General features: G+C 45.4%; 1 protein-coding gene across 4 annotated transcripts in view; it reads left to right on the forward strand.

Moving 5' to 3' along the window:
* DENND1A (DENN domain containing 1A) overlaps positions 1-13,020 on the forward strand; it is a 297,718-nt gene that overhangs the window by 245,533 nt on the left and 39,165 nt on the right. For all 4 annotated transcript variants that reach the window (XM_063144890.1, XM_063144892.1, XM_063144891.1 and 1 more), the window contains exons 14-18: positions 7-108; positions 636-723; positions 2,978-3,018; positions 4,535-4,606; positions 8,789-8,845. In XM_063144890.1, the coding sequence (XP_063000960.1) occupies positions 7-108; positions 636-723; positions 2,978-3,018; positions 4,535-4,606; positions 8,789-8,845 (360 nt within the window). The remainder of the gene's footprint in view (positions 1-6; positions 109-635; positions 724-2,977; positions 3,019-4,534; positions 4,607-8,788; positions 8,846-13,020) is intronic.

Genomic DNA, 13,020 nt, shown 5'->3' on the forward strand with positions numbered 1-13,020 from the left:
CCCCAGGGGGAGCCCATCACCTTCTGCGAAGACACGTTTGTCTCCCACCGGTCTGCCGCCATGCGACAGTTCCTGCAGAACGCCATCCAGCTGCAGCTTTTCAAGCAGGTATTTCTGCATGGTTAAATTAAAGAACGATCTTTGCCCTCACCTTGCCTTTGTGGCGTGTGATCTACACTGGGCCGTGCACTTTGAGATATGGCTGGCCACTTTGTTCTCTAATTAGTGTAATTTATGGGTCAAACTGGAATGTCTTCTACATTATCCCTACCCCACCTGCTCAGTCTAGCTGATGAATCATTTTGCGGCATTCTTGTTTTCCATCAGTATTCTAGAATAGTAAAACTTTATGTATTCTTCATTCTTCTCCTGTTCTAGAGCTCCATTGTATGTTTTGCCCCCTAATTTTACATGGGGGGGGGGTCCCACCAAGGAAAGCTTTGTTCTTGAGTAGTGGACCCTCCAGCCTTCTAATAAAATGAAACAATGAAACATGGCTGTTTTGCGGGCTTTCTCATTCATTTGAAAAAGAAAGCAAGTGTTAGCATCTTGGCAGGAAGGGGATCTTCAGTGCTGTAGGAAGGGAAGGCCTGAGTGATCCCTTCCTGATGCATTTTCCTTTCCCCCTCCTGAAGTTTATTGACGGCCGCCTTGATCTTCTCAACTCTGGAGAAGGCTTCAGCGATGTCTTTGAGGAAGAGATCAACATGGGAGAATACGCAGGTAAGGAGAAACCCTGGCTTGAACTCATGGCTGTCGTTTAGAAATACAGAGCAAAAGGAGGTGGCGCATATTTGGACCAGCTTATTTTAAATAAAGTAATCTTGCCCTAAATGTTTAAGAAGATTAAAAGGGGGAGCAATAGAAGTTTCATCCAAGGTCATGATAATGCTGCATGGCTGGTCTGTGACTGGTCTTGAGATGAAGTAGACAATTAGGCTGCAGGATGACTTTAAGTTCCATTTGGGGACAAAGCAAGAAATGAAAAATGGGGGGACACGCACCCAGGATTATGCATATTTATTTATTTATTTATTTATTTATTCATATTTATTTATTTATTTATTTATTTATTTATTACATTTTTATACCGCCCAATAGCCGAAGCTCTCTGGGCGGTTCACAAAATATTTTTTTGTATTTTTATCCTGCCTGCCCCTCAGCCAAAAAGGCTTCCAGAGCAGCTTGCAATCGATCAGTAAAGAAGACAGTCCCTCCAATCAGGCTTACATTCTAAAAAAGACATGACACACAAGGAAAGGGGGATAGGGAGGGAAGAAATAAATAAAGGCAACTGTTCAGCAGGGCTGCTGGGAAGGCCATGCTTCCCCCCTCGCATCTCCCAATGGAGGGGCAGACCAACAGCTCCTTCTTCTTCCCCACAGGATCATGATGAATACAGTTTTGGCTTGGATGAGGGCCAACAAACCAAAGCTGAATCGCATTAAGACAGAGGCCTTGTGGGTTGGTGGTTCCCAGGTCCAGAAATTGGGGTGTTTGCCTGTTCTGGATGGGGTTGTGTTCCCTCTGAAGGAGGAGGTCCGTAGCTTGGGGGTGCTCCTGGACCCATCTGTCACTGGAGACCTAGGTGGCCCGGAGCGCCCATTATCAGCCTTGGTTGACACCCGTTCCTGGATGGGGATAGCCTAGCCATGGTCATTCATGCAGTGGTAACCTCATGACTAGACTACTGTAACGTGCTCTATGTGGGGCTACCCATGTGTGTGGTTCAAAAGCTGCAGCTTACGCAGAACACAGCAGCTAGGGTGCTCACTGGGACGCCTAACTCTGCCCACATAAAACCAGTGTTAAAAGAACTGCACTGGCTAGCTGTTAGCTACCGAGCCTCATACAAGGTTTTGCCATTATCCTGTAAAGCCCTAAACAACTTGGGACCAGGATACCTAGCAGACCTTATTTACACCCGGACAACATTTACGATCGTCAGAGGAGGTCCTGCTCGTCTTTCCAAGATGAACAGAATGTCACCATGAAGAACCTCGGCAGCGGGCCTTCTCTGTAGCGGCCCCCAGCCTCTGGGAACCCCTCCCTTGTGCGGTTCAAGAGGTGGAAAATTTAATATCCTTCAAATGTCTCCTGAAAACACATCTTTTTAGACATGTTTTCCCTGGACTGCAACTTATTCTGGTTTTATATGACATTTTCAAAGTTTTAATCTTGATTTTTGCATACAGTGGTTTTAATTGTAAACTGCCCAGAGAGCCTTGGCTGTTGGGCAGTATAAATATGTAATAAATAAAGTCCGTTAGCCCTGTTGGGTGGGTGGGTGGGTGGGGGTCCAACTGGAGGAGGCCCTGTTGTTTATGGCGCTGTCTCTTAAATTGTTGTACTTCCCAGCTGCTGCGGAAGGCAAAACCCAGGCAAAAAAGTAAAATATTATTGCACACTGCTTTCAGATGCAGTTGGAATCAGAAGTAATAGTTTTGCCTAGTGGTTGTAAGATTTATTGTGACACATCTTGGGGATTTGCGGTCGGTCGGTCACGTGTGGCAGCTTTGGTGCCTCTTCAAGGTGGTGCCTTGACAGGTGGCTCTTTGATCCTGGGATGCCGGTATTTTCCCCTCCAACCCCGCCTTGCAACGAGAGTGCAACCAGGAGTTCTGCAGTCGGGCCAAGAATTGGGGGACAAAGTAGCCTTAGTGCTTAACTTGTCGTGGGGCGGGGTGAGGAACTCCACACAAACAGCCCCAAGAACAGCTTGCTAGATTTAAACAAACCTGCTTGCTAAATTATTATTATTATTATTATTATTATTATTATTATTATTTTTAAAGCACCCCCTTTTCCTTTTAAAACAAGACAAATCAGCAGGAACTCTGCCTCACTCATTCTCCTGTGGCGGGTTTTTGAGAGCGGGGAGGCTGACATAGAGGGTTCCCATGTCTCGCTTTGGGGTCTGCTACTAGGTTGAATGAGTGCTGCCAAGGTTCACCTGTGTGTTGTCTCTTTGTGTCAGGTAGTGACAAGCTGTACCATCAATGGCTGTCGACGGTCAGGGTAAGTCCTCCCTTGCAGCTTGGATGCTCCTTAGGGTGGCTTTCAGCAGTTTCTGTGGAAAGCTAGCTTTGCTTAAAGGTGCTTCTGTGCCCCCAGACTGGAACTCTGCTGGCGCTCCAAATGATTGGTTGCTACAGAACTCTATTGTTTTTGCCGCAAAGCGTGTGTGTGTGTGGAGGGGGGGGTGCTGTTTGCATTTTGGAGTACCACTCTTAACTTAATTGATATAGATGAACTGTGCTATATGATAAATATTTATGAATAACAGACCCAAAATTGTTCCCAAGAGTTGATGTTAAACGATCCCTCCCCCTTCATTTTACACTCATTTAAAATAGTAATGGAAAAAGAACTAATTAGCAGGAACTATCCTATTACATTCAGGGCCCCAACTTACTCCAAGCAGAGTTTCTGTACAGTAGAGAATGGATGATCAGGCAGCCTTGATCACCAAGGACTCTGAAAGAAATGAAATAAGTCCTCCGAAAATATCCGGCTGGCTTCTCTGATGTTCCCAGAGAATGCCAAATACTGTTCCAAGAGCTGCAGAAAGAGAAATGCTATGAATTAATAAAAATAAAAAAGTCCAGTGCTCAGGTGCACAACCATTTGTCATAAAATTTGCTGAAGTATGTCTCTCTGTTAATTGTTAATTAAGAGCTAGTATAGGGCAACCTTAATTATTGCTCTAAACAGGTCACTGTGCCTGGGTCAGCCCTCTATTGTGCATGTGCAGAGATGCAGGGGTGGGTGGGAATTACCCATTTTCTGTGCACTGCAGGTTTATTTATCAAAACAATGCATTATGCAGCAAAAGTCAACGTGCACCACGAAATAAATAAAACACTAACTGGACTGCTAGATTATTCTGTCTGACATATCAGAGCCTTGCACGCCTTTCTGTTGGTGTCTCCTGGACGTGAAGTTGAGCCCTTCTGGAATGATCTGTAGATGGATTTCGCCTGCCCCCCTTCGTCTCTCAATCGCAGACCTTGGAAGAAGAGCAGAGACAGGGCACAAACAGTTTCGGACTGAGGAGGGAGAAGGGTCTTTGGCACACACAAAATTCCAAATCTTTTTCATCTTGCAAAATTATGTTAGGAAATCTAATTCAAATTGAGACATTTTTTTTCCTGACTTTAAAAACCCAGCAGCCCCTTACATGTTTAACATTATCATTTCATGTCACCTTCCAACATTGTGAAATTTGGGTATGAACTGATCAGACATAGAAGAGCAAATATCTGCCTATTCAGAAAAATATGAGATGCTAATATCTAAATATTCACCCTGCCTCTTCTTTAAAAATTCAGATGTCGTAACTGATGAATCTGAAACCCATGGTATGGCTCAGGTTGCCCCTGACACCCAGAGCCCTGTAGCATTTACTGGAGGAGGTTATATTAAGTGTTTTTACAGAAATCAGAGGTCTGCTCCTTTGCATTCAGAACTGAGAGTTATGAGGGCACGTCTGCTCCATTAATGGTGTGCTGCATTGTTCCTTTTCCCCACCTAGAAAGGAAGTGGTGCCATCTTGAATACGGTCAAGACCAAAGCAAACCCTGCCATGAAGACAGTCTACAAGTTTGTAAGTGTCAGAGTTGCATAAATTTTACAAATCTATATGGGCGTAGTGGAGGGTATTTTAAGCCCCCCCCCCAATGGTCTACAGCCCCCATGATCCCTCCACATTGGCTACTCTGTCTAGGGGTGATGAGAGTTGTAGGCCAAAACATCTGGAAGGCCGCAAGCTGGGCCCCTGGTCGATTACAGAACATGTGCTATGTATACATCAAACAACTTGACCGAATCCATAAGCATTTCAACAACAGCGGTCTAAAGAGCAGGACATTAATGATGGAAAGGACTTCTAATTGCAAAGAGATTTTCCCAGCGTATTCGCCTTCTTCAGGGCACTGCCTAAAGGCTACATAGAATCATAGAATCGCAGAGTTGGAAGGGGCCTACAAGGCCATCGAGTCCAACCCCCTGCTCAGTGCAGGAATCCACCCTAAAGCATCCCTGCCAGATGGTTGTCCAGCTGCCTCTTGAAGGCCTCTAGAGTGGGAGAGCCCACAACCTCCCTAGGTCACTGGTTCCATTGTACTGCTCTAACAGTCAGGAAGTTTTTCCTGATGTCCAGCTGGAATCTGGCTTCCTTTAACTTGAGCCCATTATTCCATGTCCTGCACTCTGGGAGGATCAAAAAGAGATCCTGGCCCTCCTCTGTGTGACAACCTTTTAAGTATTTGAAGAGTGCTATCATGTCTCCCCTCCATCTTCTCTTCTCCAGGCTAAACAGGCCCAGTTCTTTCAGTCTCTCTTCATATGGCTTTGTTTCTAGACCTCTGATCATCCTGGTTGCCCTCTTCTGAACACGCTCCAGCTTGTCTGCGTCCTTCTTGAATTGTGGAGCCCAGAACTGGACGCAATACTCTAGATGAGGCCTAACCAGGGCTGAATAGCGAGGAACCAGTACCTCACGTGATTTGAAAGCTATACTTCTATTAATGCAGCCCAAAATAGCATTTGCCTTTCTTGCAGCCATATCGCACTGTTGGCTCATATTCAGCTTGTGATCTACAACAATTCCAAGATCCTTCTCATTTGTAGTGTTGCTGAGCCAAGTATCCCCCATCTTGTAACTGTGCATTTGGTTTCTATTTCCTAAATGTAGAACTTGGCATTTATCCCTATTAAATTTCATCCTGTTGTTTTCAGCCCAGCACTCCAGCCTATCAAGATCACTTTGACGTTTGTTTCTGTCTTCCAGGGTATTAGCTATCCCACCCAATTTTGTGTCATCTGCAAATTTGATCAGCGTTCCCTGCACCTCCTTGTCCAAATCATTAATAAAAATGTTGAAGCGCACTGGGCCCAGGACTGAGCCCTGCGGTACCCCACTCGTTGCCTCTCCCCAGTTTGAGAATGTTCCATTGATAAGTACTCTTTGAGTCCGATTCTGTAGCCAACTGTGAATCCACCTAATAGTTGTTCCATCTAGCCCACTTTTAGCTAGTTTGTTAATCAGAATGTCATGTGGTACTTTGTCAAAAGCTTTGCTGAAGTCAAGATATATGACGTCCACAGCATTCCCACAGTCCACAAGGGAGGTTACCTTATCAAAAAATGAGATCAAATTTGTCTGACAGGAGTTGTTCTTGACAAATCCATGTTGGCTTCTAGTGATCACTGCATTGATTTCAAGGTGTTTACAGATTGACTTCTTTATAATCTGCTCCAGAATTTTCCCAGGGATGGATGTCAGACTGACTGGTCTGTAGTTCCCAGGTTCCTCCTTTTTGCCCTTTTTGAAGATAGGGACAACGTTAGCCCTCCTCCAGTCGTCCGGCACCTCACCCGTCTTCCATGATTTTGCAAAGATAATAGACAAAGGTTCTGAGAGTTCTTCTGCTAGCTCCTTCATTACTCTTGGATGCAGTTCATCGGGCCCTGGAGATTTAAACTCATTCAAGGAAATTAGGTGTTCTTTGACCATTTGTTTATCAATCTCAAACTGCAATCCTGCCCCCTCAACTTCTGCTTCACTTTTTCCAGGGGGGTCATAGACCCGCTTTTGGGAGAAGACCGAGGCAAAGTAGGAATTGAGCATTTCAGCCTTTTCTTTGTCGTCTGTTATCAATTTGCCATCCTCATTAAGCAGTTGAACCACCTTTCTTTCCTCTGTCTTTTACTACTCACATATCTGAAGAAAGCCTTTTTATTGCTTTTAGCATCCCTCGCTAATCTCAGCTCATTCACAGCTTTAGCCTTCCTGACGCCATTTCGGCACTTCTGCGCCACTTGTCGGTACTCTTCTTTTGTAGCCTGGCCTTCCTTCCACTTCCTATATGTATCCCTTTTTGTTTTCAGGTCATCTCTAAGCTTTTTGTGGAGCCACATTGGTTTCCTCTGTTGTCTTCTATCTTTTCTCCTTGTTGGAATTGTTTGTAACTGTGCCTTTAAAATTTCCTTTTTTAAATACTCCCACCCATCCTGCACTCCTTTTTTCATTAGGCTCATTTGCCATGGGACCTTACTTATCATAGTTCTGAGTTTATTAAAATCAGCTTTCCTAAAATCCAGAGTACGTGTATGGCTACGCTCAACTTTTGTCTCCTTCATAATCAAGAATTCAAGTATGACGTGGTCACTTTCCCCCAGAGTTCCCGTAACTGCCACTTTATCCACTAAGTCATCCCTATTGGTCAATATCAAGTCAAGGATTGCTGATCCTCTAGTTCCTTCCTCCACTTTCTGTAGGAGAAAGTTATCACCCACACATGTCAGGAATTTCTTGGAAGGGCCGCTTTTGGCAGTATTGGTCTCCCAACAGATATCAGGGTAATTGAAGTCCCCCATCACTACTACATCACACTTCCTTGAAACATTGGCAATTTGTTTCTCAAAAGTTTCATCCTCGTCTTCTCCTTGATTAGGTGGTCGGTAGTAGACTCCGATTATCATGTTCTTTTTATTCCTTGCCCCATTTATTTTAATCCAGATGCTCTCAATGGGGCTCCCAGTCTGATCCGCCTGTATTTCTGTGCAGGGATAGGTATTTTTAACATATAGTGCAACTCCACCTCCCTTTCTATTTCTTCTGTTCTTTTTGAACAAGTTATATCCTTCAATTGCTATATTGGTGGGAGTCATCCCACCAAGTTTGTAACAAGATTCATTCTTAGCTTTTGGAGAGTCAGTCACTGAAATGGCCACCAAGGCGCTTACATAAAAATGAGAAAGAGCTTCAGATATGGGAGAAAAACAAATGACCCAAGTGCAAAAGAAAAGAAGAGAGGAAGAAAGGTGGGGAGAAGGAAAGAGGGAGGGAGGAACCGGTCCAGTGTGAATTTTCTTATTCACCCCTTCTCTCCTCAGTGCTGGTAGGCCTTCAATGGGATAAAAAAAATAAAAGAAGGGATTTAGGAAAATGTATTTATAATTAAATGCCATTCAAACAGAAATATAACATTGAGACTTTTGAGGATAAGTAGCATGTGGATACTCGGACTTTAAATTGCAACCAGAAGCAGAGAGGTTGTAAAATAAACAGCAGAAAGGGCTACAGCAGGATGGGAGCTCAGCCGCCCCATGAGCCCATTGCAGAAGAGGGGGCAAAGTCCTACCCTGGAGCACTGGACAGGATGTGACAGGCTGAAAATTGCCAGTGGGGATTTTGGCGGAACTCACTCACGCCGACCAGCTATCTTTAATGTCGATATTGCTGAGACTCCTTGTGGAAACCCAATAAGAATTAGAATACTTTTCAAAACTGGCGTTCCCCCCACCCGCCCCCAGCATCTCCCACTGCGCTCTGAGTGATTATACATACAGCCAGCTAGAAAAGCTCATACGCACAGGAAGATGCCTCCTATATCTTGCTGAGCTGCTGAAGGTTGGATCCTGCCCCGGTAGGAAGCCACCGGGCTTCTCACCCTTGTAGCTGCACAGCAGAGATAAAAAATAATTAGAAGATAGAACAAGAAACTAGGCTTTAGAAGGGTGGGGAGGTATTCTCAGCAAACCAAATCTCTTTTCCCCTCATTAAAGATTGTTTTTTTAACCTCTTGTCACTGTATTTGTTTTTATACCCATTATGTCTTCAGCTTGATGGACCAATTTTCTCTCTCTTCCTCTTCTCAGTAATCAGAGAAGGTGGGTCTTGATGGGGTGAAATCAAGCCCCGTTGCCTCTACAGCCAGAAAAGGATTTCTGACTTAAAACTAATTCTCCCTCCACCCCCATCCCTCCCTTTTTTTTCACACAGGCAAAAGATCATGCAAAAATGGGAATAAAGGAGGTGAAAAACCGCTTGAAGCAAAAGGTACTTGAAGTTTGTGTTTAAAAAAAAACAAAAAAACGAAATACTTGGCCAGAAAAAAAGGCATTATGTGATCAATGGAGAGTTGTTTGGTGCTGTGTTGTTAACACACTTCAAAATGCATTACCAGCTGTCCTGGATTTTCCCCACTGTTATAAATATTCACAGACAAAAACCAAATACATTAAGGTCTGATGTGGGATTTGTGTCCCTGGTACCCAAAAAAGAAAAAGAAAATTGAGATAAGGCAAAGTCAGTGGAGGTGGCCTGCCTCTTGCTCATGGGGAACCACGTAAATGTTCCTTTTTCCATTTCTCTCCTGTGTGGAAAGTTGAGTGTCTCTGGGCCACTTCAGCTGTTACAACTCACCCCACAGGACGTGGTTTTGTGCAGAAAAAAGCACAGAAGTTTCACGTGGATTGTCCTACGTGAAGACTGCACACGTACCTGTTCTGTGTATCCATGCAGCAAAAGGTGCACAAGTGTGATGGCCAACTTACATCCCACACTTTGCGTGTGACATATAGACGTGCCTTTTTCTATGTGGAAACACCTTTCAGGTAGAAAATTGGGTGAAGCACCTCTTAGAAACTCTGTTGTTCCTACACAGCAAGTGATGCCTTGTCCCCTATAAAACCAGCTTTTCTCAGCATGTTGGAAACAACCTTTGGTGTTGCACAAAACACAGTGTCTAAAGGGGCAGGTAGGGAGAATAAAAAAATAAGAGGAGGATACTATATTCTCAGAGTGATGAGTAACGCTCATTATTATTCCTTGGTATTCGTTAATTAAAGCATGTTCACCTTGCTCTTTAGCCAAAAAGGCTTACAAAGATCAGTAATAAGCCAAACCTTTCCATCAAGCTGACAATCTAAAAGGATGAAGGGAGGGAGAGGGAGGAAAAACCCTCAGGCACCAATTCTTAAGGTTCCAGTTTTTATCCTGACCAGCTGGGATAGAAGCGGTTAAAGGTTGCCTGATGGAATGGCTGCTGCTAGATGACGGTGGAGCGAGGCGGCCCAAAGAGCGTTGGCGTCTCAGCAGAGGTGATGGAATGCCATCTCTCCCTGATGAGAAGGGTTGCCACTAGTCGCGTGTGACAGAGAGGTTACAGAGAGCTCTAAGTGAGACCTACGAGGCGTGGCTTGCACACCCCTGGATCGCCCACCCATTTCCTGCCCCTCTGAGCCCATCTCCCACTGGCACATCAGATAATGTGAGGTTGGGACAAACCGTCACTCACCGCCTATTCTAGCCAAAAGTAACGAACTCTCACCCTGTCCCGTGCTGCCTTAGGCTGTGTGTGCGAAAGCGTGGATGTTTTCAAGGGGAAACAGGACATGTGCCTGGATGCGGGCCAAAGTGTATCTTGAATGTGTGAATGCTCATCTGACTCTCCCAACAGTGAAATAAGTGAGCTTTCTCTGCCTAGCTTCCCCCACTTCCTTGGGAAGCACGTCCAGAGCATCCAGCTGAGGACAGCATTGTGCCTGTAGCCTGCCCCGCCCCAGGCTGCCCCCTTAGATTTAGAGGTGCCATCATCATCATCATCATCATCATCATCATCATCATCATCCCATATTTCATACATCCCCAGCCACTGACTTCTCCCACTCCCTTCAGGACCAGCAGCAGGGACAAATATCCCACTTGTTCAGCATAGAGGCTGGCCAGCACCACATACACCAAAGTCACAATGGTGTTGTGACCCAGTTGTCTTCATTTCTATCCCCACCGTTCCCTCTTCTTTTTGCCTTAAAGTTGGGCCTCCATTGTGTCCGTTCTTCTGAACCTCCCCCAACAATTACAATGGAGTCAACAGAGTCCAAAATGCCCGTCCCCTTCTACTTCCTCACCCAGCGTGATATTTTTCTTAGCCTCTTCAACAGCCGTTGAAAGGACTTCGCAGCCCGGTGATTTTTATTGAAAGGGGGAAGAAAACCCTCCACATCTCCTCTCAGGTACTCTGGGCTGGATTCGTGGCCCTCCTCCGGCTCGCGCGTCTCTTTTCTCTCCTGTTCGCTCTGTCAAGCGCAACACGGTGAAGAAGTAATGTTAGCGCGAGAGGTTTTTACCATATTCAAGGTGAGACGAATAGCAAGGTCTCCTCCAGTCAGCTCTCTATTTTCCGGGAACACCTTTGAGCCGGGGCTGTTGACAGATCCATTAGCCCAGCCTGAGCCATTTTCCATTTGGCTTCTGCAGATATCGCCTTTGGTTTCATTCGCTAATGACAGGTTTTACTTTTGTAAGTGGAATTCTGCCTGTGTGCGAGAGGGAGGGAGAGAGAGAGAATATAGGAAGGGAGCCTTTTCCCCAGCCCCCAAGACCTGGGTGGTGTTCCCCCATCTTCTGGCTGACTAATTTGAGGCTGCTGCCCTGTATCTGACCTTGCTACCCCTCTGTATATGTCTCCGTATTAACATGAAAAGTCCCCCAGCTTTTGCCAGAAAGGAACCAAACCTGAAGCCTCACCTTTGCGGTCTCAGTTGCCAAATAGAAGCGGCTTTTCTGTACGACAATGGGAGAAATTTTAAAATGTGCCGAAGTCAGGGAAGCGGCTTTCTCGGGCTGTGCATAGCAATGATGACCTCTCAAATATAATCAAGAGCCCGCTTTTGCCCTTGGTCTGCTCCAGCTCTGGGTTTGAATTGCAAATGGGAAATGCCGGGTTGACCTCCGGAGAGGTCAGCCTGGCGTATGTAAGGTCCTCCTCTAATATGATCGCCGAGATTGAATGGGGCTCCTTCCCATCCCTTCTTCATTTGTGGTCTGGGGTTTTAAAAGCATCTGCTATCATTTGCACGGCCTCCTTACGACTGAGAGCAAATGATCGTTAACAGAGAGCGGCGCGGCAGCTTCGTTTTATACCCAGTGACACTTTTTATAAAAGTGAAAGGCAGCCGGTTCGCCCCGTTCCGCAGATGGAAGACGGTGGGCCATGTCAAGCCTTCCCCTTGTGCTGCCTCCTTTGAAACCCAACTCCCATCAGCTTGGGGAGAAGGGGTGGACGCCTGGTTGCGATTCGGAGCTCTGTGAAGGGAAGGCAATCGGGCCAGTTGTAAACGAGGCTGCTAATTCACTTGCTATGACAGCTATGACTTTGAGCTTCTGCCCCTTTGCAGCGCCTTCCAACCTTATATTTTCAGGAGGCCTTCTAATGACCCGGTGCAATGGGTGGGGCTTGTTCTATCTTGAATCAATGTGTTGATGAGCAGATATTCCTTGGGAAAATGTGTACATAGCTGGGCACAGCTGACATGTCCAAGAGAAGTTTCTAATCTTGGCCAATATGCACGATTTGTGATATGGCCGGGGAAATCCTGACCAGGGTCCTCCCAGAAAAAGGCGTCTCCTGTCCCATGGTCTAGCCCAGCTCTCACTACAATCCTGGCAAACCGGGGGGAAGATAGACCCAGTTCTCCTAAATCAAGGACCTGGCAGGGAGAAACAGCAATGGTACAGAATTGTATTGGTCTAACCGGGCCACTAATTCTTCCTTCCTGAGGCCCCCACACCACACCAGAGTGGAGGGGAGTGCCAGCTATTGCCTTCAGTATTCTGGACAGATACTTATCCATAGAGGGCAACACTGCAGTGTTTTGTAGGTAGCCAGTTCTAATAATGTATTAGTTTTTATATGTTTTAATTAGTTTTATGTATTTTATAATATTTTGTATTTTATGTTGTTTCCCACCTCGATCCAGAGGGAGAGGCGGGTAATAAATTATTATTATTATTATTATTATTATTATTATTATTATTATTATTATTATTGCTAGATTGGCAGTTAGGAAGTTGATGTTCAACTTTTATCTGTAAATCAGAGCAAGGATTCCACGTAGGAACAAACATTTTAAGTGTGTTTTGTCTCCCCACCCCCAGAGGGTTAATTTTTCTCTGCCCGACTTCTTCCCATAGATGTTTCAGGTTCAAAATTGTAGCTTGCGTTGGTGAGTGTGGTGTTTTGCTCAGGAAGAGGAGCCTCAACGGAAAGGAAATTTGACCCAGTCAAGTCTGCCCATAAGAACCTAATAAGAGCCCTGATGCGGGATCAGACCGAGGATCCATCTTGTCCAGCACTCGGTACACACAATGGCCAACCAGCTGTTGACCAGGGGACCCACAAGCAGGGTGGTTGTTCCTTGTGTTTTAAGCGCGTGCGTCGTTACCGAGCA

This window comes from Elgaria multicarinata, chromosome 19 (genome assembly GCF_023053635.1).
Source record: "Elgaria multicarinata webbii isolate HBS135686 ecotype San Diego chromosome 19, rElgMul1.1.pri, whole genome shotgun sequence".
NCBI classification, from domain to species: Eukaryota; Metazoa; Chordata; class Lepidosauria; order Squamata; family Anguidae; genus Elgaria; species Elgaria multicarinata.